The sequence below is a fragment of the Lupinus angustifolius genome, chromosome LG01, assembly GCF_001865875.1.
Source record: "Lupinus angustifolius cultivar Tanjil chromosome LG01, LupAngTanjil_v1.0, whole genome shotgun sequence".
Taxonomy (NCBI): domain Eukaryota; kingdom Viridiplantae; phylum Streptophyta; class Magnoliopsida; order Fabales; family Fabaceae; genus Lupinus; species Lupinus angustifolius.
In genome coordinates this window covers 20,628,785-20,656,177 of record NC_032009.1, presented here as the reverse complement: position 1 = coordinate 20,656,177, position 27,393 = coordinate 20,628,785, and the positions used below count along the sequence as shown (strand labels likewise).

Below are 27,393 nucleotides of genomic sequence, written 5' to 3'. Positions count from 1 at the left end.
GGATTAGTTTGGAAAGCATTAGTTCATTTATTTCTTTTACTTTAATTTCCTCTTTAAGGTTTATAGTTAGAGGAAATATATCAATTCCTTTGTCTATATGGACCATAAATTTATGAAATAATAAAAGAAAAAGAGGATAAGAGATAACAGGGTGCATGTTGTGCATGAGTTGAGGGTGATTTGGGGCTAGGCAAACCAGTGTTGTGAGAACCGAACTGCACTAGGCAGTCGGACCAGTTTGACTACTTGCCGAACTTAAAAACAACTCTGATTTACAGTCTTAATCGAATGAGAGTTTGACTGTTGTAGAGAAAACATAAAAAGGGAATCCATTAAGCCCAAGAAACTGAGACTACAATTTTTTGTTGCATGGAGAGAAGAGCTTGGAATTCTAAAGATAGTTAGAATAAAGAAAGTATTGGTAGGAACATAAAAGACAGTTGTTGGTTGGTATGTTCTTTTTTGGGAGTGTTTGCTTTTCCCCACCTTCTTCCATAATTCTCTACTTTTAATGTGTTTCTTGTTTCTATTGCATTACCATTCTGAATGAGTCACTCAACTTCTACCTTTTGTTTATGTTAGTCTTGTCACCAATGCATTTGGGTTCACGCCTCTTACCCAAATAAAGCAAATACTATTACTTTTGGACAAAGACAAAGCTTACTTACATATCTTTTTTGTACTCATTCAGTTATTCTTCAACAGAAATGATTCATTAATGAAAACATAATATGTTATGCTTTAATTGGAAAAAACATAAATAAAAAAATCAAAATTTAGAGTATAAAACATGATGGGTTAATTGATTTAATGAGGTAGAAAATGTAAATTCTTTCATATTGCTAAGTTTTTCCATGGAAAGTCTAAAAAACTGCCTCTCAAATATAATAAATTCAGAATGCTTCATATTCTATTAAGCAGTATGCATATCTAGTTACCAATTGTATTCAGGATAAGACATATGGACATGTCAACAAATTCAGATGATGTGGCAGATAAATAAAGTGTTCAACATACTGAATTTAGAATGGAGATCATCTGTCCCAAGATTTGGTATCTTATTGTTTATCAATCTTATCAAAAAATGTCAACTAGTTCAGGAAAAAATCATAAAAACAAAAAACAAAATTTTTGATTACTTGTTGTAATGTTATTGACTTGGAACATGAAGACGATAATTTTTTGGGACAGCTTGTTGGTGAGTTTGGTCTTTGTTTGATAAAAAAGAACAAGACAAATGATAGGGATGTAAGGAAACTGAATGAAAAGATACTTGGCTTCAAGGATATTGTTCCAATGAACTTTTATTCAAACCTCATAAGTATCTTCTAAAACAGCCTTATATATTTGCTTCTATAGCATGCATATGATTGAGGTGAATCTAAACATTCCCTTATACTTATGCTTTTTGCTTTTAGTCTTCCAATTCCCATAGAAGATAACTTGCAGGCTTGAGTAATAATAACAAATAGAGAAGTTGCAGTATCAGATATATATCTCCTTTTCTTTATTTCATATACATAATAAGTTTTTGTTATTCCAAATTTTCTGTCACCAACAAAGAACATGAATCTCTTGACTTTGAGAGGTTTCTTTGTTTTAGTTTGTGTTGTTGGGTTTTTAGCTTCACAACCATTCAAAGTTTCTTGCCTTAGAAGCAAAGATCTTGCATTGAGGTCGAATGCGGCACAATCAAAGCTGAATTTGGCGCCTACGCCTTCGATGACTTTCGATCCTAATCAATCAAACAAAAGGACAGTTCGAAAAGGCTCAGACCCAATTCACAACAGATGTTGACATGTTCTGGCTATGTTCTGCTACTCTGCCAAGAAATGACAAGAGAATTCCCATTGCAAAGACGAAGTAGTTGTTCTTTGCTTCCTTAAAGGCGAGGTTGGTTGGTTTTCTATGTTTTCCTTTCTTTTATATCTTAGTTTTACTTTGAGTGTCTCTGTCAGCTGAAGATTTGATGCCGAAAGCCCGAAATTCTTCTTTGATCCGGCATTGTTTCTAATAGAGTAGAGAAATTGTAGGAATTGACCAATAGTTTGATAGTTGATGATCTTGTTAGTTCTCAAATACAGAATATAGTGCATTTTAATTTTTTACCTTATGAAAAGAAGAAGATATATATAGATTTTGCTCTGTTGTTGCTTCTGCTTGTTTCTCAAGTTAATTTATTGTTCTTATAACACACATATTCCTATAATAGAGAATTTCTCTTGATTTGGAAACTCTTGTTCCTGCATAATCATTTGCTTCTTCTTATGGACATTAATCATCACATAATGGAGATTCAGTAATATATGCAGTAATTTTTCTGGCTTGAAAGAATGAAGGATATTCAGTAGTTAGACTTTCCTTACAGCATAAGAAGCATGGGCTAATGCACCAAATTATGAGTAGTACAACACATAATGGTAGCTCAATTTCATTAGTAATGTTGTACAAGGATCTTCTATCCCAAAAAAATCTTGTCTCCAGGTACCAAACCAATGAAATTTCATTGAATAATGTACAAATATTAAATTATATTATTATAATTTTTATTTTTAATTAAATAAAAAAATTTGATTGGATGAGAACATCAAATGGGACAGTTATGGCATCAAAGATGCATTGTGAGCATTCATATGGCAGATATGGAATTAGATACAATAAAATTGATAATGTGATAAAATTAAAGGCAGCATAAAATTTCTAAAATTCTGATAATATGAAGCCCTTTCTTACTATGTCTGCAACTAAAAAACTATTCCATCCATTCCACATCAACTTTTAACAAACATACATTAATTATTACCAAGTAATATTGTATTTTTATTAAAATGGTTCTAGTTTTAATGAAATTATATAATGTATCCTTCCTTTTTTATATCAACACAAGTATCCCTTAATTTATACATATTTATTACATTGAATGAGGGGTGATCGTAATGTTATAAGCTAGATGAATGATAAGTGTAATACGTACTGTGTCTATATAATTTTTATTCAAGTTTTTATTACCTCTCTGACTTAATGTAAGTGGAAATTTTATTATTGACCGTATTCTGGTGGGTTTTAAAGGTCCAACTTTCATTTTAGAGACAAATGTTTGCATTTGACACGATATTGATGTAATTAAATTAAACTGATTAACCAACATGCGTTTGGCTTAAGTGGTATATGTTTGATTTCCCTCAAACAAATTTTTGGGTTCGAGTTTTGTGGATGTAAAATATGTCCGCTACGAGAGTTAGCCCCACGTATATGTGAATGTTCCCGACTCAGATAGGATTGACTCCGGTGCGAGAATGTAAGTGAGATACAAAAAAATATTAAACTGATTGGGGTATAATGTGACCAGTTCTTGATCCAGGAAATATCAAAAACACTTATTCACCTTGACGAAAAAAATACATTGCAAATTAAGCCAACTACGTTTGGTTTATACTTTATAAGTAAACTAAAATGAAATTGTGTAAACAACACTTCATAAATCCCCAAAAAAATTCATCATTGGATAATGTCTACATGAAAGAGAGAGAAATAACATAAGTTTTTATCGATATAAATTCATGAGTGATGAGTGCAGTAAAATACTCATAGAAACAAGTAGGTGATGATACTATGAACTATGAAGATTACATGATAATAATATATCTTACTTTTTTTCCTCTTTACTTCTAAAAAAATCATCCAAAATAAAAAAAACATTATTAAAATAAGACTTTTGCCCTAGACTTTTTTATTAAAAAAAATGCAATTGATTCACAAAGATAAAATATGTACTTACAGCATCATCAGATATATAATGGGATCTTCATTAATGATACAATTTTAGTACAAAATAATTAAAGATTAATACTAAAAGCGTTGCCAAAAAAATGAGAATATTATTGTGCATCATAATTAGGATATAGATTTGTTGTCCCAAATAATATTTTATATCTTGTCTTACGCGTTAATGTGACCTATTTTTATTGGCTTGAGAAAGTATACAAGACAAAATTTTGGATAACATATATCTCTATTCTATAATAAGGTATATGTGTTATAAGATAAATAAATGGAAAAACATCAACCAATTGTTTACTTGTGATAAATAATCCATCAAACTTATTATGAAATTTGCAAGCTAGCTAATTCAGGAATAGACTTATATAACTTGATAAATTATATATTTTTCCATTCTTTTTATCATATAATTTTTTCTATCCATCCCTTGGAAAGCACACAAAATTGATACTACAACATGCACAGGGTTTAATTCAGTGGATCTTTTTTGAGATCTCAATATAATAATATTTTTAAGATAGAGTATCGTACTCAATTATTGTTGTAACCCTAGACGAATTATAACCACTAAATTCACACAGAAAATGTAAAAAACACACTTAAATTCTGCATTAATTAGTTGGTACATATCATAATTAAGGATATAGATGTACAATATTGTACACTTGTTTAACTTGTAGTGTAAGAAAAACCTCGATCGATCTGATTTTTAGGACTGTAGGTTGAGCTTCAATTTCTAAAACAAACCTGAGGTACTTTCCTCGAGTGACATGTTCATTAGATCTTCATGGCATTCTTCATCATCAAAAAGCCAATTATCTAGCAAAGTAAGAGGCACTTGATGATGATTAGTCTCCATGTTTGTCTTCTTTTGATCTTGGAAGAAATCAGCCTCATTGGTTCTCAAGTTGTTGTTGTTGTTGTTGTTGAGTTCTTCAACAGATTTGGAGGAGTTGAAGCTCAATAATGAGTCAAAAGCATGATCTTGTGTACATTGATCAGTGGTGCTATTTGCTCCTTCACTACAACTTGATCCTGTAGTGACCATATTGTTGCTGAATAAATTTGGAGTCTTTGGGGATTTCATCATCCATTTTTCTAGCAATTTAGATATGTTTTCATAGCTTGATGCATATGAGGATGCATTAATGTTTGATTGTTTTAAGGGGTAGGTTGAACTTGTAGTAGTGTGAATATGAGAAGTTGAGGGTTTGGTTTCAGGGAAAGTAAAACTAGTACTACTAGTTGTTGGTTTCTGAAGGGACAAAGCCTCAGACAAGGCTTGTTTGGCCATTTTGATATCAGTTTGTAACCTTCTCTCCCATTGACCCTTTGTTTGTGATTGTGAAGAAGATGAAAAATGTCCTTCTTGCCCATCATCTCCTTCACTTTGAACCTTGTTGTGTTTCTTCTTCAAATGGGTATTCCAGTAATTTTTTATGTCATTATCTGTCCTTTGTGGAAGATAAGATGCTATAGCAGCCCATCTTCAAACATTATTTCATAAAATCAGAAGAAAAAATAGAGAATTAATATTAAAGCTCATGGCAGATCCAAAACTATTTTTGTTTCATCATTTCATGATCATATTTTATAATATATACTCCAAGATGGAAAACATTACTAGTAGATATATAGAATCAGGATCTTCTATCCAAATGGAATACAAAAAAGTGAAACAACTGAATCCATTCATAGATATAGGCATATAATATATACTCTTAGCTGAAAAACATTGCTAGTAATTTTCTTTTCAAATATATGTCAATTTTTTATTGGATCGGGACACAATGAAACACAAAAAGTGGGACAGTTATACCTATAATTAAGCATACGTACCTATTGCCCAAAAGAGCTTGAAGGTGGATTATCATCTTGTCCTCATGATCAGTGAAGTTACCTCGTTTAATACCTGGTCTAAGATAATTAGTCCATCTAAGTCTGCAACTTTTACTACATCTCATCAAACCTGCAAAAAAACAAACTCAATGGCATACTTATCACCTATATCTATCTCTTCCAAAACAAACCAAGATGATTATACATACTCACAAACTTATACGTGAAAGGAACTTGGAAAAGCTACAAGTACATTAATCATAATTGAAAACTCAATAAATAAAATAAAGAAGTATGTAACTACTAACTAGGTTAACTATATACATACAAATATACATATTATATATATATATATATATATACCTGTATTAGTTGGAAGGGATCTCCAATTTCCAGGGCCATGTTCTTGAATGTAAGAGACCAAAATGATGTCCTCTTCTGGAGTCCAAGGTCCTTTCTTAATCCCATTTTTTTCACAGCAAGGGGGTCTCACCATGTTCAACAAAACAAGCTAAGGTGTTGTTTCTTTATATTTCTTCTGAATTCAGAGAGTTCCACTAAGGTTCAATATTTGTGAGGAAATGGGTCCATCTGGTTCAATATTAACTCTAAATATTGAAAGGGTCGCATTTTCTTTCTTACAAATACAACTGGAGTTACCTTATGTCCTTATTTATAGAGACAAGAAAACAAGGTTTATTTAATCGCCGAAAAAAGAATTAAGGAGAGGATAGATTCGCATTTTGTTTCAAATGCAAAAGTCAACATAAAATATTGATTGATATAAAATATCTACACAATTATATACATTTACAACTAGAAGCTATAAAGTACAAGTTTATAGTTACAACTTAGTTATGACAAAGAGACCAGAAATTGATGGGTATATCTCTCTAGACAGAATGAGCTGTTTGGTAGGATCAATGTATTAAAATTGGTCACACATACCAAAAGTTTCTACCTCAAGAAGAACCAACCATTGGAATTTCAAAGTGCTATTTGGTTATGGATTTGTAATCAAAACGAAAGCACAGATAAATCAAACTCAGCCATAGATTCAAACTTCCCCTTTCCACTGATCGTGATAGTTTCATACCATATACATATAGCTCAGTTGTTAAGAGAAAAACTTGTATAAAGATATAACTAACATGTCATATTTTGAGACATATATTTTTGTGTTTATTAGAATTATCATTTAACAATAAAATTTCATTTTAAATGTATCGTCAATATTTTATTGGTCATTTCTACGTAAATACGTCTTCGATTCAAACAAATTTTTCTCCTCATTAATTTGGTACAAGTTTAACCTTATGGAAGAAGTACAGATATTTTTCTCCATATTAATTCTTTTTAGGCTTGAGTTATTTGATAGGGCACAGATTATTTAAGAGATACATATATCAATTTTTACATAAAAGATTAGATTCTAATGAGTTGGATTTAGAAGTATGAGTCATTCTTTTATATGATTTATATGTGAATTGAGTTTTTAACTCTCACTTATGTGAAATCAAGAGTATAAAATCTATACATTATCGGCATATTATATATTATTGATTTGTAATATTTTTGAATAAAAGTCAATATTAGCTAACATATGGATGGTGGGGATTTACCGACAATGTAAAAAACATTTATACTATCAGTTTATACATATTAGATCCTCAAATCAATTATCTCAATTTTATAAATGTTTATAGAAATATTTATATTATTCAATACATTTTCACACTTCAATACCAAAATTTAAACCCACAACCTTGATGTGAGCTAAAATCCTTATAGCTTTGGGCTTCACCAGACCCTTCTTTGCAGCCCGGATTACTATTGATGCAAAAATTATCAAATTACTTTATACTTATGACACATATCAATATTTTTATCTCTTTATACTATGAGATACTTTATTCTACTTCAAAAATCAATCGAATACGAAAAAGAAAGAATCAAAATAAAAAAAACATCTAATGATTATCTAAATAAAAAAGTAATAATAAACTTTTAAATATTTAAAAAAAAATAGACACTAAATAAAAGTTGGTATGTCCAAAATGTCCATGTATAAATGATTAAAACCTAAAAAGTACTATATAGCATAAACCCTAACCCTAATAACCACTGTTTTGTATCACACTCTTCACTTCATTACTTGAGCAGTTTAGAATCGAAGATGGTTGGTGGTGGTGATTCTAAGAAGTTGAAAGTCGAAGAGAATTTTTATAAGCCTGTTAATTCACAACTCCTCATCTCCATTGAAAAGCTTCAGGATATCCAAGACAAACTCCAAAAGGTGTTTTTATTTTCCCCCTTTCAATTCTCTATTTCCATTCACACATGGTTTTAAGTATAATTAAATTGTGTTTATGAATTATATGGCACTATGTTTTTTTTATAATGATGTCAATTTGATAATTCCTTGTTTTTTAATTTTGATTTTCATGGTAGATTAATGAAGAGGCAAATGATAAAGTGCTGGAAATAGAACAGAAGTACAATGAGATAAGAAAGCCTGTTTATGAAAATCGTGACCAAATTATCAAATCTGTTCCTGATTTCTGGTTAACTGCTGTCAGTTACTAACCCCTTTATTTCATTCAGTATATCGTGTGATTGTCGCTTTTTAATATAAATTTTTTTACTTTGTTCTTGTTATGTAGTTTTTGAATCATCCTGCACTTGGCCAGCTTCTCAATGACGAAGATGAGGAGGTTTGTTCTCACTCCTATACGTTGTCGTGATTCGCGAATTCTTTGTTTGTTCCTTTCATTGCGTACATCGGTTTAGTAAGTTTAATTCATTGCTGATCCCTTATGTGAGATAATAGATATTGAAGTACCTGGGTTCTGTTGAGGTTGAAGATAACAAAGATGTCAAATCGGGCTACACAATTACCTTTGTAAGTTACATGTTCGGTTAATTGAGGATAACTGGTTCTTAATTTCCTACCAGCTAAAATAACCACTTATTAATTATTTGTTGTTCAGAGTTTCAAGCCAAATCCCTATTTTGAGGATACAAAGCTTATAAAAACTTACACATTCCTTGACGAAGGAACAACAAAGATTACTGCTACCCCCATAAAATGGAAAGAGGGACAGGTAAGGTTATGAGTTTCACTTCCCGTATTCAGCTTCTACAAATCTACAGTTTTAATGCCGCTTGTTTTACCTTGAATTGATACACAAATTTTAAACATGTAGGGCATACTCAATGGAGACAGTCATAAAAAGAACGGGACCAAGCGGGCTTATTTTGATGTCAGGTTGTTGCTTTTAACTTTTAATTTTTTTTACAGAAGTGTTATAAACAGAGAAATCAATGTTTGAACGTGCATATTTGTTTTGTATGCAAGGCCACATATTGTTCTTGAATGAGTTTTTTCTTACATGAAAAAAATGAACTTATTGAATTTGTTTGATCTCCAAACATTTTGGTGGTTTTAACTTATAACCTCATGTCTAAACTTTGTCAGTTTAACATTCGTAATTTTCGGAGTCATTTCTTTAATGAGAAAAGTTATATTTCAGCTGATCAATTAGCACATCAAGAAAGGACACCTGATTAGTGATACCTGCTTGAATTAGCAAACCAAATTCCACTTCATCCAATTTTATTGTGTGTAAGAAGACACATTTATTCTATTCAACCATGATTAAAGCCAGAGGAAAGGAAATACGGAAAAGGAGGGATTCCAAAATACACACCCCTCCCAAAGGGTGGCTAAAACCAACTACGTATGAAATGTATTACTTGCCTTAATGCCATAAGTTGGCGATAATTTTGGCCAATTTCATGTTATTCCAGACCTTATCCCAAAACAACCTTTAACCTGATTCCGCTGTATTAATGCCCTTCCAATTCAAGCTCCAACTAATTTTGTTCCCTTCATGAATCATACCTTTAAGATCTCAGCAATTTCGGGTGTAAAATATGTGATTTATAAGTGAAGCCTTCCATGAATTATCCTATCATTTAATTGAGCGGCGAAACCAAAAGAAACATTAAGGAGTAATAGTACACTTCATTGGAGGTCTGGAATCCGGGGATGCGCTGGAGTTTACACTTTGCAGAGACTCCTTTACCAATCTTCCAATATGCTCCTTCTTGTAAAGCTTTGCTGCATTGTAGCATACTTATCTACAATCATAAGCAGTGTCTCTGACAAATACTGTTTGGCCAACCTTATCTTTTGAAGTACACATCTACAGCCAATTTTTCCTGTGACAACCTTGTCCTTTAATAAAAATTTCCTTTGTGAATCCTGACTGAGAACATAATCTCTCACTTGTAATTAATATCTTAATGTATTTGAGGGAAATATATTGTCGAAGCTCCTATTTTGAACGCTTCATGGAAGAAATGGTTAATATTTTCAATTTCTTGTGCTAATGAATGCAGTTTCTTTAGTTGGTTTACTGACTGTGAGGAGAAAGATGATGATAAGGATGACATTCATGATGAGGTATATTTTTATTCCCGTCTTGTAAAGTTCTTTCTATAATTGTGCATACCTGCCATATCTTTAGTGTCTCTAATACAATCGTCGAACTTCTTTAGTTTGCTCCTTTTTTTATCATTGAACTTGTCTAGTTTGCTCCTTTTTGTCTGCTTCACACTACTCCTAGTGTAATATTTCTCTAAATTTCAGGTTGCAGAATTAATAAAAGATGATTTATGGCCAAATCCGCTCACATATTTCAACAATGTAAGCTAAATTTCGGTTTTTGTATCTTCTCTCTCTCTTTATAATACCAATACCAATTTTCATCCAGAGTTCAAAAAATATTTCATTATGCCCTAACATTTTAATTTCCTTTATGTTTCTAACCTTAGTTGATTATAATGAAACAGGGCATCCCTGTTGATGCAGAGGTGCTTGGTGAACCTGATTATGAGGTAATTGAAGTTCTGTATTTCACATAAAAAGCGTGGGTTATTGGCAAATGCTGTTGGAGTATTCTTCCGACAGTTTTGCTAACAGCTGTCCATAAGGAACCCAAAAATGCAGTCTTCATTGGAAAACCACAAACATTAGTTCCAAATCTATTCAAGTTAGGATACTATTTTCCAATGGAGACCTTGCATTTTTAGGGCCATTAACATGGCTAAATCTTTTTGAATCATGAAAATTGTTGAAGTGTGCTGAATTCATACAAACTTTAGCCAATAGGTACATGAATTTATTACTGTATTTTATTACTAAGTAAAACTTCCATCGACAGCAAAGAGACAAGGAAGACTCTGACTCTGACTCTGAAGATGATGATGATGATGATGACGACGACGACGACGACGAGGGTGATGATGAGGAGGAATAGGATGATATTACTTAGTAAAAATGCATTATGGTATACATTTTTGTTTTTCTCTGGTTTTATGAGTATGAGCTTTTGGGAATGGTGTCCATGGCCATTCTTTCGGGTATGTAACTCATGTCAGCTAGTGTAGCTACCAAGGGCAGTTAGTGTCTCCCTTACCATAATCTTTTTAATTATCCTTTGAAGTTATATACTTATATTTCATCTTCATGGTCTTCTGATAGTGATGGTAATATTTATTACCTTTCTCTCCAGGATTTGTTATAGAACTCAATAGTAAAGATATCTTACCATGAATGACTCCTTTTTGAAGCATCTTACTGCTATCAAATTAAATTTCATATTTTCATTGCTAATCTCATAGGTTTTCCTCCTTCTACCTATGAGTATTGTTAGAATGAGTTGTGGTCAGGTTCTGTGGTGGTGAGTTAAGAGCAACCACAATTGTTCTTAACAGAATAAGAACATTTTTACTCTATTCTTCACTATATCATTCTTATTTTCTAACTTTTGTTCTTAAGTAAGAACAATTCTTTTGTTCTTAACCAAAGGAAAGTAAGGAGAGAGAGTTAGATATTGTGGAAAAAGGTAGATGTTGTGGGATCCAAATATGAATAAGAATGATGTTATCATTGTGAGAAAAAGTATGTATTGTTCTTATTCACTAGGAGTTGTAATAAATTATAAATAATATGTGAAACCCAAATAAGAATGAAAATGTTCCAGAGATGCTCTAACAACATATAAGAAATCCTTATATAAGTACATCATTGTTAATGACTATATTTGATCTCCAACCTTAATTTTTTATAAGAAATCAATTGTTTTTAGATTTATCTCATACATGAGATTTAATAAAATTATACATATCATTCTTTTTTTTTTTTTACATTTACATAAATTATTTATAATTTAATATTCATATATTAGATTGAGTTTGAATCCTGTAGGGGAAGTAACCTCCCTTAGATTATTAGTCTCGGCCTCTTGGGCAATCATTTTTCCTAGAACAACCCTTACATATTTTGGGCCCACCCTAGTTAAGTCTTAGCCCGAAATGGGTCCCATACCCGTTTGAATAATCTACATTGCCAGTTCTATATGATCCATATAAAGATATCTAATAAGATATTTAAAATAACTGATCCAACATTATTAAGTTACAATGTATTTGGCAAAGTGTAGAACTAATTGTTGTTAAGAGTAAAAGGTAGTCTATTAAAAACCAACAAAGTGTTGATCTAATGGTGTAAAGCCATACTAATCACATTGATAACTAAAAGGTTAAGATTTGATTTATATGAGCGATACTTATTGGGTGAGAGTGGTAAGGACATTCATACACCCCGGTAGTACAAAAAAAAGGCAGTCTCCTAAAAGTTAAAATGTTAGCAAAGACAAGAAATGCCAGTTAAGCTAGGAAAACGAATTGTGGTTAATATTCTTTCTAACGTTTCATTGTATTTTTTATGCTTAATATCTACAGGACTAGGCAACAGGGTTTCTATCATATGTTGGAGTTTTAATTCCACCTAAACTGATACGCATTCATGGATCTGAACATATTTGTTGTACCACATAGTGTATAACTCCATGTGCCACTACCTGTAATTGGTAAAAAAAAATATTTAAATTAAAATTTTAATAGTTAATTATTTTTTTGATCAATTACAAGTAGTGACATCAATGATGGGTGGAAATTAGAATAATGTGTTTTAATTGTGATGTTGGGCTTAAGGTTTTTAGAACTGAGGCAGCTTTATCAGACAGCACAAACAAATTTGTAACAGAAGCATACAGGGCAAGTTTGTGTCATTGCAAATTATTGAGGAGACAGAAAAAACATGACATTTTAATTGGTAAAAAAATAGACCATGTTGTGTTGTTAATGCAAATTATTCTAGAACATGAACAGGAAAAGGTCAATTCGTAATTCATCTTTTGAAGAATAAAGTGTCAAAGTGTGGAAAATCAAATCCTATCTTTGAGCACTAAAAAAGTGGCACGTAGAAAGCACTGATTTTAACGAATCTTTTTATCTCTCAATCCAACACTTCCTACTCCACAAAACCGATACACTATTATTAAAACTGATATTATAAACCAAAAATAATTGTGTGGTAGCATATCAAATTCTTAATATATTTTTGGTATTATGAGGATTTTCTTATTTTTTTTGGTAAGGAATTAATTCATTTTCGGGTTCATGGTTACCCATTCCAACAAGAGTTATTCACATGAATTGAATTTTCAATTTTAAGATATAGTAGGATTTTATACCATTAAACTAATGTTCTCTTAATAAATACTTCATATTTAATAAAATCAAAGTTTTAATTTATAAATGTATCAATAATAGGATACTTGGATAACTTTCACCCACGATATACTACGGGACGAGTTAGACTTATCTCCAATATGAAAGTGTATTTCTCTTTTAATTTTAAGTGTAAAAACACATATAATAAGATATAAATGTGATATTTTCTTTCTTATTTTATCCGAGAGGAGTATCATTGGTTATGGGACACAGATTTACTGATTATCCACTTTAACAATTGGATTCACTGGCTCTACTTTTCATGAAGCTGCAGGCAAAATGCTAACAAAGAAAGTGATGTGACCCTCTATTTCCATTTTTGTTTCCTCCAACAATGAATTTTTTTCCTATTTCTATGTTATTGTCACGTTTTTTTTAAACAAAGAGGTCTTTCACATGTGTGCCATGACATCTTTTAAGAATATTTAAGATAATAAGCGTTTATTTGAAAATAAAAAATATCATATCCCAAAGTATAGAATAAACTTCTTTATTATTTAAATTTACTTTCTTAAACATTCTTAATATAATATAACATACATTAGAAAAACTTAAAACAAAAATCATTATTTGCATTTTTTGTCACTTCTTATTGGGTGTTGACCTATTAATCAATTGTACAACACCTTTATCTTGGATGCTTCAATCTTCTCTAATTAAATATGAAAATTTCCAATGAGAATTTTAACAAAACTACTGTGTTGCCAACTAAGACTTATATGAACATTATTATATCATATCCTTATATCTGCATATCAGTAGCATTATCTTGGTACTGTACATTAATAATGTGATCCTGTATATAGCTACATATATGTATAAAACTCATTCTACTTTTAGTAATTTTTAGAAGAACATTTTCAATACATTTTTCTTGTTTATATAATTCTATGAAATTTATATTTTACAGAATTACAATAAATAATTTTGTTATCAAAATATCTTCATAACTTTCAACAATTTGAGGGAAATGTCTATGTATTATGTGTGTAAAGATTTATATGCAGTGAATATATCATCCATATTATTTGAATTATTTTTTGAATAGTTAATAATGATTAAATATTAATGATGGATGATATAATGTTAATATATAAAACTCATATATTATTATTGCCTATAGTTTATAAAACTCATTGTTGATGCACATATCTATGAGGTGTGAATGACAAGTTTTACAAAACACTTTGTACAGAGGAAATAAACAACCAAACATAAAAATACCAACTAATTTCTCTAGCTAGTATCACTATCCTAAAACAAAAATGGATTTTTTCGAGCAAGGTTGACATAGAACTTGGACAAAAATCATATATTGGGTTAAATGCATTGAGTTGGATTGGTTTGGTAGCTAGGTTGTCCAATTAATTAAGAAATGACATACACAACAGAGAAATAAGTACTGCAAAAAATAACAGAAACAATAATATAGTATGACATTTCTATTCTTTTATATACAATATAACAATACTTTTATTATTGAAAATATATGTAAAATCAAGTACTTCGAGAATTCTTATTCCATGTATAGATATTGAGGAGGGTATGTGTCTTGTTCAATATTGACACACATAAGTGGCAAGGCATGTGGTATCAGAAAAGGCAGCAACACTTAATATCTCTCTGCTTATACGATGCCTCATTGACAGATAAAAATGAAAATGGATTTTTGCACTTCAAATATAATTCAACCGCGGAGGCTATTTCTTATTAGAGTTATAAAAACATGTTAGGATTTGTTTGGAAGTTATGTTTTGCATAGGAATGAAGAGAAAGAGAAAGCTTGAAAGCTATGAAATACACTTTTGAAATGACTTTTAAGTTTTTTTTTTTTCATTTCTCCCATCTAAAATTTAACTCCCAAACAAACCCTTAGGAAATTAGAATGACCATTTGACCATATTCTTTTGAGGCCATGCATTTCTTTCTATGGAAATTAAAACAAGTTATAAGTTTGAGTTTGACTATAAAATTTTTACTATTGAGTTTAGAGAGTCATTATGAAGCATTGAAGAGAGCGTTTAATTTTTTTGTCAACTTGTAGGTACGTTAGTAATATTTGTCTTTCTTGGCATGTAATTTTACGATAAGAGCTTTTGCATATGTGGTTTAAAAAGCTGAGAATTCTCACGTGGCGCTTTGCATTTATTATACAATAAATATTGAGATACCACTTGTTAGAGCATACTCTCACAAGTTCTCCATCTACCGTGAAGTTTTATTGATACCGGAGTATGTAAAGAGTGAAGAATCATAAGTAAGATATCACATCTTGAACCAAAATCTTAGGATATTAGTTTTATGGTTTTTTTTTACTTATAGACATTTTCACTCATTTCCACATATTCAATATGAGACTTTACACTTGAATAAACCAAACAAAAAACTACTATCAAACTGAAATGTGAAAAAAGAAAAGCACGTTTGTTTCCATTACATGCATGTCACAAACACCAAGTGTCACTTTAATATTTTTAGGCTAGTTTAGGGGTCAATACCAAGTTCTATAATAAGAAACTAGAGACCCACATCATAAATTCAAAGAAAACATATTTGGGTCTATGGAGTTTGCTCTCATGAGTAGAAAAACAACAGTGTCAACCTCAACCTCAAGTAAACGGAACCCCCTCAAACAAGTCCTAACCAATAGAAATGTTGAAATGAACCTCCCATATAAATAACATATATAGTGATTGCTTGTTCTCTCTGAAACTTTACAACGTTTTAGGTCCATTTCCATGTGCTACTTTGTGGTCCTAATGCTGAACAAGATAACCCACAATAGCATATTTTTGAGCCACTATAAATTTCATATCTGTATACTTTTGTCATTTTCCTTAAAACCCTAGCAATCTTGAGCATTATGATATTTATGATCAGAGCAATGATTCTCAGGAATTGGAAAAATGCTATTTGTTTGATTTGATATATTAGTGGAAGTTATATAAATTAAGAAAGGAGTGGATAGAAGAATGCTTATGTAATCTCTATGCAACTAAATATACCTATTAAGGTATTTGATAATAGACAAGTACACATGCCTAAAGTGTTAACATGACGCAAAAATTTGGATACAATCCATAAGAGTCCTCCTAAATGAGCATGTATGCTAGTTATAACTATTGAGTAGGTTAATATTTTTTAAAGTATATGGAGGACATTAATATAATCGATTTAAGCTTACACTATCAGTTTATTCATATGTTAATTATCATTGAATCATAAAATAAATATGATAAATGATATGTTAATTAAATGTGTCAAAATCTTTATACTAAAAAATAAATATTAAAATCTAATATATTGATGATGTGAAATTTAGTTGATGACTCATGGAAACAAAACACTAATGTTCTTCTAATATAATTAGGCCCAATCCAAAGGGTTAAGCAATGGGAAATTGCCTATTGAATTAGGATCATCTTCATCAATAAAGATGGAAGTACATCAAAAAGTAATATGATCTAATATTTTTAGTCCTTAAAATATAATGATATAACATTTTCCCATTATAAATAAATGCAAAATCATTTACTTATGAGAAGAGTTTCATTCCACCTATTGAGGAATCCCAAAGTTCATAAAAAGGATGAGAATCACATATCTCACCGATGTCCTATTATCTATCTCAAGTAAATAATATATTAACACATGAATAAAATAAAAAAATTAAAAATAATAAACAAAATATTCTGATTGACTTGTAATATGGAGTGATACACCATTTTGGAGAGGTGATCTCTATCATAAAAACAAAGGCAAAATGAAATGATTATTTGAATGAGATGGGACCCACTTCCTATCTTTCCATTCAAGGTCTTTCAATTTTTTGACTTGGGATCGGGTCCCACTTCGACCACCATTGTCTTTATGGATTGAATGATAAAAATAGCATCTCACGTGGAGTCTGAGCCATAGAGGCTGTCCAACCACAATAAAAGAGAACTCAGAATTTGTTTTTAAAAATAAACTAAAGAGACTGTTTATATTTTAAGCTTTCCAATTTCAAGGACTAAAAACCAAAAGGAAAGATAATAATAAACTAACATGAATGAACACACAATGATAATTAAAAGCTAAACATAACCACAAAGTAATGCAGCTCCTCTCCTTTGTAGAGAGAGTTTAACATTGAAGTATGAGGAGAAATATATATTTTTTATTTTTACTATTTTATTAAAAAATTGTGGTTGAAGATTTTTTTTATCACATGTCATAATTTCTATTAAATTTTAGAATAGATCCTCATCTCCCTCTTATCTCATATTTCTTGTTTTCTCTCTTCCAAACATAAGTATTTGAGAAGTGCTATACAAACAATGGAAAAAATATCATGTTTTAATGTTTAGTTATAAATAATATTTTTATTATTAAGGAGAAAGACTAGCTAATTTTTTTGTTGGATAGAATCATTATTCCACAAACATATACCCATTTACTTATAAGTGTGATATTCCAAGAGTAAATTTTTTTTAAATTACTTTTTATCCTAGTCATTCTAGCCATCAATTTTACGAACTTTGTTCAGTAATTCAAACCATTAGATTTTTCTAAAACTGAGTAGCTGGATTCATCCTTTCCCTTGTACCATGAAAGTATAAAAACTATACATCTTACTCATTCCATCCTCTCAATATAGCCACTTTTGAGAGAAAAACACCCCACACATATATTAAACTAAACTCATTGATCACATTCTAAAACCAAACGAAGTCTCTCTTTTGATCACACACGTACAATCATATTCATAGTTTTATCTCCATGCGATGATGGAAGAAGATGATGATGATCTCCACCATCAACATCAACACCACACTCAAAACTTCCCATTCCAACTCCTTCACAAAAAGGAAGATCAAGAACCACCATCATGCTCAACCGTATCCACATATCCAACCCTAGCAATCTCACCAACAGAACCAACTACTTCAAATTCAAACCGATCCAATCAACTTGTTGGTTCCACTCCTTCCACCAACATCATTACAGAACCCTCTAAGAAGCCACCGCCAAAGCGAGCCTCCACCAAAGACCGCCACACAAAGGTTGACGGCCGTGGCCGCCGTATCCGAATGCCGGCTCTGTGTGCCGCCAGAGTTTTCCAGCTTACACGCGAGCTCGGGCACAAGTCTGATGGCGAAACTATTGAGTGGCTCCTCCAGCAGGCGGAACCCTCCGTCATCGCCGCCACCGGAACGGGCACCATCCCTGCGAATTTTACATCCCTGAACATCTCTCTTAGAAGCTCTGGGTCCACCATGTCGGTGCCATCTCAACTTAGACCCTCGTATTTCAACCCTAACTTCTCACTTCCACAACAACGTAGGACTTTGTTCCCTGGAATAGGGTTTTCTTCTGAGAACAACAACACATCAACGCTTCTGAATTTTCAACATTCCAATAACCTAACCACGTTGCAAGCGAAGCAGGAACTTCGTGAAGGTGTTGGCGGTGGTCAATCTTCTTCAACCACGTTGGATTTATCTGATGCAAACACGGTTGAAGGGTTAGAAACAAAAACGAGACCAACGGAGCAAGACCATTCGTCAACACAACATCAAATAGGTAGTTATCTGCTACAGTCAAGTGCAGGTGCTATTCCGGCGAGTCAAGCTCAGATTCCGGCAAATATATGGATGGTGGCGCAGGCTACCACCTCCGCGAATTCAAATAACCAGGTTATGAGTCACGGTGACCCTATATGGACATTTCCACAAGTAAATAATAGTGCTGCTTTATATAGAGGCACTGCTTCTACTGGGTTGCATTTTATGAACTATCCTACGCCCATGGCTTTGTTACAGGGTCAGCAACAATTTGCTTCATCTATGAATGAAGGGCATTTGAGTATGCTTGCAGGACTTAGCCCTTATCGGCCGGTGATCGGTGTTTCTGAGTCTCAGGCAAGTGATGATCGCCATGATTCCAATACTCACCACTCGTAAAGGAATAAAGGATCATCAATTCAATCTTTCTTTATCTTTTTTCTAGCTACATGTTTAGTAGTTTCATCATGTGTTTATGTTTTGATTGTTTGATCTTCAAAAACTTAGTTTTATTTCTTTATTTGTCAAAATTAATATTTTTGGTGTGATTTATGTTTGGGTGGAGAAGGTAGATCCAGTAGAAGATAAGAGGGTTTTGTAGGGTTGGGAGATTATGACACTATTTAACAAGTCTCCTTTGAGTTATTTCACTACACGAAAATGACGATATCTTATCATCATTGTTTGTGCAATTTCCTCTTCTTTTTTTTCTTCATCTATATTGGTACTTGCTTGGTATATATATGTTTTTTTTTGGGTGGTATTCTTTACTTTTTTTTCAATTTTTAGTAATGAAGTAATTATTTCATGCTTTTGAATAAGAAATTAATTCTTTTAGGATTTGTGATTGTCTCTCCCAACAAAATGTAATTCCAAGAATTAAATTCTCGAATTTGTGATATATTAAGACTTTATACCACTAGACTAACACTCTTGTTTATGTTTTTATGTTAGAAGTGAAGAAAACCACTCATTTCCAGTTCAAATTGTAATTGTATTTGATTTCAAGGCAATTGGGTGTGATGACATTTTGCTTTTCTCTCTCTCCTTCTGGTCCACATAGGTAAAAGGGATGAAACAGTAGTGTATATTAAAATTACATTTCTTTTTTATTATTCTGATTCTAAACCTCTGCCATGAATCTGGAGGTTTACTGCATCAATGATTAAGATTTTTGAAAGAAAGAGAGATGGGAAATAGTAGTGTGGTGGGGTCAAGACCCTTATCGGTTCCAAGTGGTGGGGTCTACCTGCTGTTTATTGTCTAAACCAATGTGCAATGTCACTCACAAATAGGTGGATCATTCTCCATCTTTTTTTCGTTTTTTCAAAATTTCTTTTTTGATCCTACTAAGACAATAAAAATCATTTCCATTAATAGAGAAGTAAGTAGTTGTTTTTTCTCTTATTTTTAATAGCAAAAATATAATTTTATAGTAAATAAAAGGATAAAAATGTTATCACATTAATCTGGACCATTCCATTAATCTGGACCGTTCTTTCCAATAGGCCATTCTTAATGGTTGTGTTGAATGATTGGATCTTTGCTCAGCAAATAAAGAGAAAACATGGAATCTGCATTTACTTGCTAATTACTGCACACCTCACCTCTAGCAAAGAAATATATTTAAGGAGCAAAAGGATGATTGCCTATATATAAAATATATTGTAATCATTTCAGAAGAGACCTACATTTGAAGGGATATAGAGTATGTTAAAAAGTGTGTTACTTTATATATTTATTATAATCGATTGAAAAAATATATATTTAAATTTAATAATGAAGTATTTTTTTGACCAATGTATCAATTAACACATAGAATAACATAATTTGTAAGATATAAGATGCCTTAACGATATAGAAGGTTGTTCTATGCACGGTTGTCCAAAAAAAATGGATTCAACTAGAGGAGAATCAAGACTAAGAATAGAGATTATTTGTCCTAAGATTTGGTGTCCCATTGTATACCAATTTTATCAAAAAATGTCAACTAGTTAAAAAATCATAAAAGCAGGAACTAAATTTTTTGATTACTTATTATAATATGATCAGCTTGAGATATGAAGATTTAATTCAATAATATAAACTACTTGAGTGCATTACTAGTGTTGCATGTATTACTAAACATGGTCAATGTATGTTTTGAAGCCATGCTAATACTGCTACACGGTTGGCAAATTAGTCTACCTCCCTCTCGCTTTGGCATAATGTATATATAGAAATATGAGTATTCTTAAGAATATTTATTATTATGTTTTGGAATCTAATAACATCATGTCCTCACTAAAATAATAAGAACCTCTATTTTGATATAATTAAAAACTTGTAGGGTATCCCCTCCACTAATTTCTTTTTGTTCTGCACCATATGATTCGAAGCCAACTTTATTTATGAAATCATGCACTAGCATGAGTGAAAAGCAGCTATGAAAATATATAACTATGATTCTTAACTCATAATCAAAAGCCCACACACACACATATATTTGTATGATAGATCCGTTTACACTCAATTTAAGTTACATTAATTATACTAAATTTCATTTACTCTTTTTTTAAATTCAACGAACTAAATGAGTAAGTGAAATAAATGATGAGAGAGGAAAATAGAAATCTTAAATAACTTTTAAGTTTCACTCATTTGGTCAATTAGATTTAAAAAAATGAATGTATGAGATTAAGTGTAACTAGTGTAACTTAAATTTGGTATAAATAGATCCCTCCTCACATATATATATATATAGACTACATATTCATATTCTGTTCCATAATATTATGTCACTCTATGTGTCATGTGCTAATGTGCTATAATTAGTTAAAAAATATTTAATAATTAAATTTTAAACTTAAAATGAAATACAGCTCTAAAGCAAATCATGAACCTTGAAAATGAATTAGGCGTTTCTTGTGCTACCACTTAGCAAAAAGATTGAGTTAATATATCTGAAAACAATATGATGTTATCTTATGTCTTCACAATTCAGGTTCCATTAAAAACAAAGCAGAAGGGTTGTCTTATGATAAATAAATAAATATTTAGAGAATTAATTAAGAGAAAAAGATGTATGTATTAGTTTTATATTTAATTGCTTTTGATTTTTCAAAAAAAAATATTGTAAATGAATTATAAATGATGAAGTGTATATGTATAAACCTCACCTACATGTGTACAATTAATGCTGCAATTATATGGAGAAACAAAGGTGGAGGACATATTGTTGTTTCCTTCAGTTAATTAAGACACATGCAATTACAACTTCAACTTTTGTACATGCTTTTATGAGGAAATATTAAGGTATAACAAAAAATAGTCATTTTTAAATGAGAGATAGCATCATATTTCGAAAAGGTATCAAAAGCTTGTCATACATATCTTATAGGAGATGATGAAAAGGAATTGAATAAATAAATATATAATCATAACAATTAGAGAGAATAAAAAGCAACACAATGGAATAGGATATATAACCAAACGGGATTTAAAAGTATGTTACTACTAATAGAAAATTATGGATCTTGTGGATTAATGGTTTCACTTGCATTATCATATCAAATGCTTAGTATAAATACTGGTTGGTAAAATTAGAGCAAGTGATATTTGATTTCCATCGTTAACTTCCACTTTTAGGTAATGTTATTAGTTCTCCTTTTGGGTCTTCTATCTCAAAAAAATTCTATCTCCCTATCTTAAGTTAATTATATTCTATCAAATAACATAACACTAATATTTTATGTTTTTTTTAAATATGTAACAACTTTCAATTAGATTGAGATACAATAAAATATAAAAAGTGAGATAACTAATTTTCATTAGTTCTGAATTGCTATCTATAATGGAGAATATTATAAGGGTCATACTCATTGTTCACATGGATCTAAAAGTGATATACAAATTGATATTGTACATAGCCACAGGAATTGATATTGTACCACCCATGTGCCTCATTACTGATGGTTAGCCTACAGATTGGTGATTAGTTGTCACCACATAAGTCATTAGAGATCTTGACCCACCACCGTAACCGACAAGAATCATCTATCATATAACTTTTATATCTATATGTCACGAACTAATCAAATTTCAGAAGATAATATTAAAATATTAATTTTTATTTTTATAATTTTTTTAAATGAATAGAGCTTTTTCATTGGCTTTGGACATCAAATGAGACATGAATTAGGACATATGATCTCATCCCACCACATCCACTCAAATGTTGTGTGTTGGCTTTGCTATTTTTGCATTTCAAAAATGTTATTTTGACCAAGGATAAACCAAAAAATACATCCATTATCTGTAATAACTAATAAGTGTGTTTTACCATGCAAGAGGAGATCACAATACATTCATAGTTTGTGACACACAAAAATGTTACAAAAATTAACATTTTGATTAGTTTCGTACAAAAAATGAGATACATTTAAAGACATTGACCTCTGTTATTAAATTTGAAGGCCTCTTTCCTTTCCTTTCTAAATTTATGGGAATTGGAAATCTTTTCTTGCCACTTATCTTTTACTATAGTTTTTGGATCCTTAACATTGGAAACGTAATGCTTTTGGTGCGATGGGCCAAATCATGGTTAAATTTTAGTATTTTATTTTTCTTGTCAATTCTTAAACATTAATTTTTAATCAAAGGTTTTGATTTTTGAGAAATAGAAATAATTGAAAAAACATAAATTTAGAAGAAAAAGTGCTTATTACAACTTTTTATCACAGACTGCCTGGACTATTTTTCTTCATCTCAACCAGTTTTATTCGTTGTCAGAAACTTTATTGGTCAGACCATAGTCATAATTAATTTTTTATTTCCAAACATTCTTAGTCAAGAAAAATCATTTTTCAATAAATAGTAGACAAATACCGACCAAGCAACTCTCTTGATTAATAATAATAATAAAAATAAATGCTTATAGTGTTTACTTCCTTATTCTATGAACAATGATCAAATGAACCATAGAACGTAATTTTGTTTCTCAAATAAGTTTTTTTCGTTTTTAAGCTAAAAAACAGTGTTAGACGATAAAGTTTTTAAGAGAACGTCGACAAAGGTAATTATGTTTGAACTTGACAACGAAAGTTCCTTGTCCTTAATATTTGTTTGGTGACCGAACCCACTAAGTAGAAATCAATAATTTGTAGGATTTAATATGATATATTGACAAGTGTTTTTTATATTATCAACAAATCAAATTTATTAATCACTCTAAAAAAAGTACAATATAAGATCAATATAGTGTAAAAAACTTTAAAAGTATGGTGTAGTTTATGTTGCTATTCTAGTCTCGGAAGCACACAAAAAATACCCCACAAGGGCCAAACCGCACCGTTCCTTTTCTACTTCTCTCTGCTTTTATTGTTCTTCTTACACACTCTTTGAGTAAGTTATTGAAGAAGAAACCCTAATTTCACACCCTTACTTGATACTTCATAAACATGGGATCTGGGGCTGGAAATTTCCTCATGGTCCTCCTCAAAAATTTCGATGTTCTTGCTGGGTACCATGCTTTTTCTATATCAATATCGTTTTTCATTCTTCTTTTTTATTATTCAAAAAAAGTAATAATTCATATGTTGTTTTATGTTGCAGGCCTGTGATTAGTCTTGTTTACCCTCTGTAAGTTAAGCATAACCACAATTTTGATCTTATTTTTGCAATTGTTGTAATAGAGATAGGTTAAAATGATATTGTTTGGTTGAGAATAGTGTGATTTGGTAGAATGGCATTGTAGTAATTATTATTGTTGACACAGATATGCTTCAGTTAGGGCAATTGAGAGCAAGTCTCCCATTGATGATCAGCAATGGCTAACTTACTGGGTTCTATATTCCATGATCACTCTCTTTGAACTTACTTTTTACAAACCTCTTCAATGGTAATAATCTCTTTCATGATTCATGAACTTCGAGCTTCGGATTTTTGTTTACTGCAACTTATAGTCAATTTATTGTTGTTTTATCTTGAGTAAATCATCCAACTCCGGTGGATGTGTACCATGAACCTTTTTTATTTGTAGATCATCCCATAGAGAATGATAGTTAGATTACTTAAGATAAAAGTTCGAGAAGTGCAGCAGCTGAAGAGAATCCAAATCTTAAGGGTCTGTTCGTGAGTTGGATTTTAGAGGGAAAGAAATGGAAGGGGAAGACTTCACAAGTATGTTTCGTGGCTCTCGAGCATTCTCTTCCCCTCTTTCCCCCTCCAAACTCACAAACGAACCCTCAATACATTGGGATATATTACTAGTTTTGAAGGGAAACAATTAGGGGGACAAGGGTATCTCTGTCTGTTCAAGTTGACTCTGGCCAGCGTAGGTTATTCATGAGATCTTGGTGTTTTTGGATAATTAATGTGGAGTTAATTTATGGTAATTAAACTTGTTTAATTGTTGACCGCCATAATAGCCAACCCTGGCCATCAAAATAATTCATACTTGACCACTTTTTCCTTATGTTGCCATTACTCATTACTATCATTCCTGTTTCCTATTGTTTCTGAAGATTTTTCATATATTTTCTATTGCATTTCAGTCTTTTCTGACTATTTGGGGTGCAGAATTAGTACCTTATTCTTTCTATGTGGTCAGTAATTTTATAGAACAGGGTCATACATGTCAATCTTTAGCATTTGTAGTAAACAAAATTTAACTGATAGAGGTTTTGTAGAAGGTCTCTTATAAGAAGGTCTTTTATGTTGTACTAGAGGCCAACGTTGAATTTTTTCCATCCATTTTCTGCACATTATATATCAAGCTTTGTATGATTTCTGTTGTGATACTAATGAATGTATTTGGAGTTAAACTTCTGGTTAAATTTTGCAACCTATGTTTTAGGATTCCTATCTGGCCATATGCAAAGCTGATTGTAACCTTCTGGCTGGTCCTTCCTTACTTTCACGGTGCTGCATATGTTTATGAGCATTATGTGAGGCCTTTCTTGGCCAATCCCCAGACTATTAATATCTGGTATGTTCCAAAGAAAAAGGACACCTTTGCAAAGCCAGATGACATACTAACGGCCGCAGAGAAGTACATCCAAGAGAACGGAACACAAGCATTTGAGAATCTGATCCACAGGGTATTTCCATCTGTAAAATTTGGTTATTGTGAAAATATGATTTCTTGTGTATCTTAACCTGCTGGCCTGATGGTTCCATCATTTTGTTGCAGGCTGATAAATCAAGGGTTGGTGGTTATCATACAATGTATGATGAGATCTATTGAATGCAATCCTGTATCTGTCTGTTGGGGATAAAGGGGTGCATGTACATCTTAGCATCTGATGTTTTATTTCTTCTTCTCCAAGTGGATGCTTAGTTTTTTATTTTAATCTGTAACTATCTAAGGATTAGGCATCTGTGTTTTGTATAATGACTATGTCACGTGGTATGTAGATAATGGAGGTACAATAAGAATCTGATCAACCAGAAATATTATATATATGAATCATAAAAAGCCTATTGAAGTAGAGTCCTTGAATGCAAAGTTTAATGCCCAGAAGAATTCCATTTGCTAATTCAGCATCACAGACTAAACCATAAGAATTGGAGGGAAGTAATCAAAACACAAATACACCACCCATGAGAAAGTTGACAAGGTTCTTTTGAATCCAACCATCTTTACAAATTATTATTTTCCTTTTTTGCTGTTTTTTATTACTCTTTTTAGCCATACGTGACTGAACAATCCAAAATTCAGTTATTTCAACTACATTAAATGAGCTTTCAAATTGGTCAAAACTATCCAGTTTATGGCCGCTTCTCTTTGGTACTGGTTGTTGCTTCATTGAATTTGCTTTATTAATTTATTCGATTGGTCTACCTGCAAGTGCTGCTACCTTTGGCAGATGTAGTCTTACTAGTGCTGGCAAAAGTAGAGGTGCTACTCAAATCAAATTGATGCACTCTTGTTGCTTTTTTCATAATAGCTCTCATGTTAATGACATGATGGAAGAGGAATGTGACATACACACACATATATACATCAATGGATGCAACACAGTTTCTGTATTAATGAATTGAATATAAATGGAGTATTTGTGATCCATCATGAAATAGCCTGCAAGAAAGTTTGAAGTATCCATTGCACAAGACATAAGACTAATTGTAAAAATCTTTATCATTCTCATAGTCACCAATTTTACAACACTCATATTTCTTCACTTTTTCCTCTAATACCATCCCTTACACAAATAGTGGGGTGTGTTTTATATTGTATCATGGAAACTCACGAGTCATTTTGAATTAAAATTATCAGAAAAAAATTCAGAAAACTTGGTAGCAAAGTTCATTAGATAAGTTATTTTCATACAGATAAAAAAGATGATGAAATGCACTCTTAATTGGAAAGACCAGTTTCTACTTTGATAATCCTGGTTTACAACAACACAAACATACCATACAACAACTCTTTCATTAAATGTCATGTCACTCTATTGGCACAGCACCAACTTTGTTTAACAGATAGCCTCACATGTATCTTGCACATCCGAGTTAGGAGCTACTTTTTAGAGTCAGTCTTCAATTTCTGCTTCGGCTTTTGCAGCATTGATAGTTTGATCAAGGTAACCCTGAGCTTCATCCA

At 31.4% G+C, this 27,393-nt stretch overlaps 4 protein-coding genes and 1 long non-coding RNA gene across 7 annotated transcripts; 3 read left to right on the top strand and 2 right to left on the bottom strand.

Annotated features, from left to right (window-relative positions):
* On the bottom strand, window positions 1,696-17,208 carry LOC109353590. The gene is made up of 3 exons (XR_002108471.1): window positions 17,197-17,208; window positions 9,789-9,793; window positions 1,696-2,109 (listed from the first exon to the last, which is right to left on the bottom strand). It is a non-coding gene; the product is annotated as an uncharacterized LOC109353590 (long non-coding RNA).
* On the bottom strand, window positions 4,248-6,251 carry LOC109353511 (myb-related protein 306-like). The gene is made up of 4 exons (XM_019595823.1): window positions 5,983-6,251; window positions 5,620-5,749; window positions 4,502-5,267; window positions 4,248-4,460 (listed from the first exon to the last, which is right to left on the bottom strand). Exons 1-3 carry the CDS (start codon window positions 6,113-6,115, stop codon window positions 4,517-4,519), a joined length of 1,014 nt encoding a protein of 337 aa, XP_019451368.1. The 5' UTR covers window positions 6,116-6,251; the 3' UTR covers window positions 4,248-4,460; window positions 4,502-4,516.
* LOC109353529 (NAP1-related protein 2-like) lies at window positions 7,708-11,295 on the top strand. The gene is made up of 10 exons (XM_019595847.1): window positions 7,708-7,915; window positions 8,071-8,193; window positions 8,283-8,333; window positions 8,450-8,521; window positions 8,610-8,723; window positions 8,826-8,887; window positions 10,024-10,087; window positions 10,274-10,330; window positions 10,477-10,521; window positions 10,848-11,295. Exons 1-10 carry the CDS (start codon window positions 7,796-7,798, stop codon window positions 10,941-10,943), a joined length of 804 nt encoding a protein of 267 aa, XP_019451392.1. The 5' UTR covers window positions 7,708-7,795; the 3' UTR covers window positions 10,944-11,295.
* Window positions 17,888-19,540, top strand: LOC109353473 (transcription factor TCP14-like). 3 transcript variants are annotated; one of them, XM_019595776.1, is made up of 2 exons: window positions 17,888-18,198; window positions 18,256-19,540. In XM_019595776.1, the coding sequence occupies exons 1-2, from the start codon at window positions 18,030-18,032 to the stop codon at window positions 19,206-19,208; spliced, it is 1,122 nt and encodes a 373-aa protein (XP_019451321.1). In that variant the 5' UTR covers window positions 17,888-18,029; the 3' UTR covers window positions 19,209-19,540. The 3 variants fall into 3 exon arrangements, with proteins under 3 accessions (XP_019451321.1, XP_019451329.1, XP_019451313.1); XM_019595784.1 differs by having other exon boundaries at window positions 17,888-18,729; window positions 18,793-19,540; XM_019595768.1 differs by having other exon boundaries at window positions 17,888-19,540.
* LOC109353562 (HVA22-like protein a) lies at window positions 24,122-26,232 on the top strand. Its single transcript, XM_019595900.1, has 5 exons — window positions 24,122-24,309; window positions 24,402-24,428; window positions 24,565-24,687; window positions 25,645-25,888; window positions 25,981-26,232. The coding sequence occupies exons 1-5, from the start codon at window positions 24,248-24,250 to the stop codon at window positions 26,032-26,034; spliced, it is 510 nt and encodes a 169-aa protein (XP_019451445.1). The 5' UTR covers window positions 24,122-24,247; the 3' UTR covers window positions 26,035-26,232.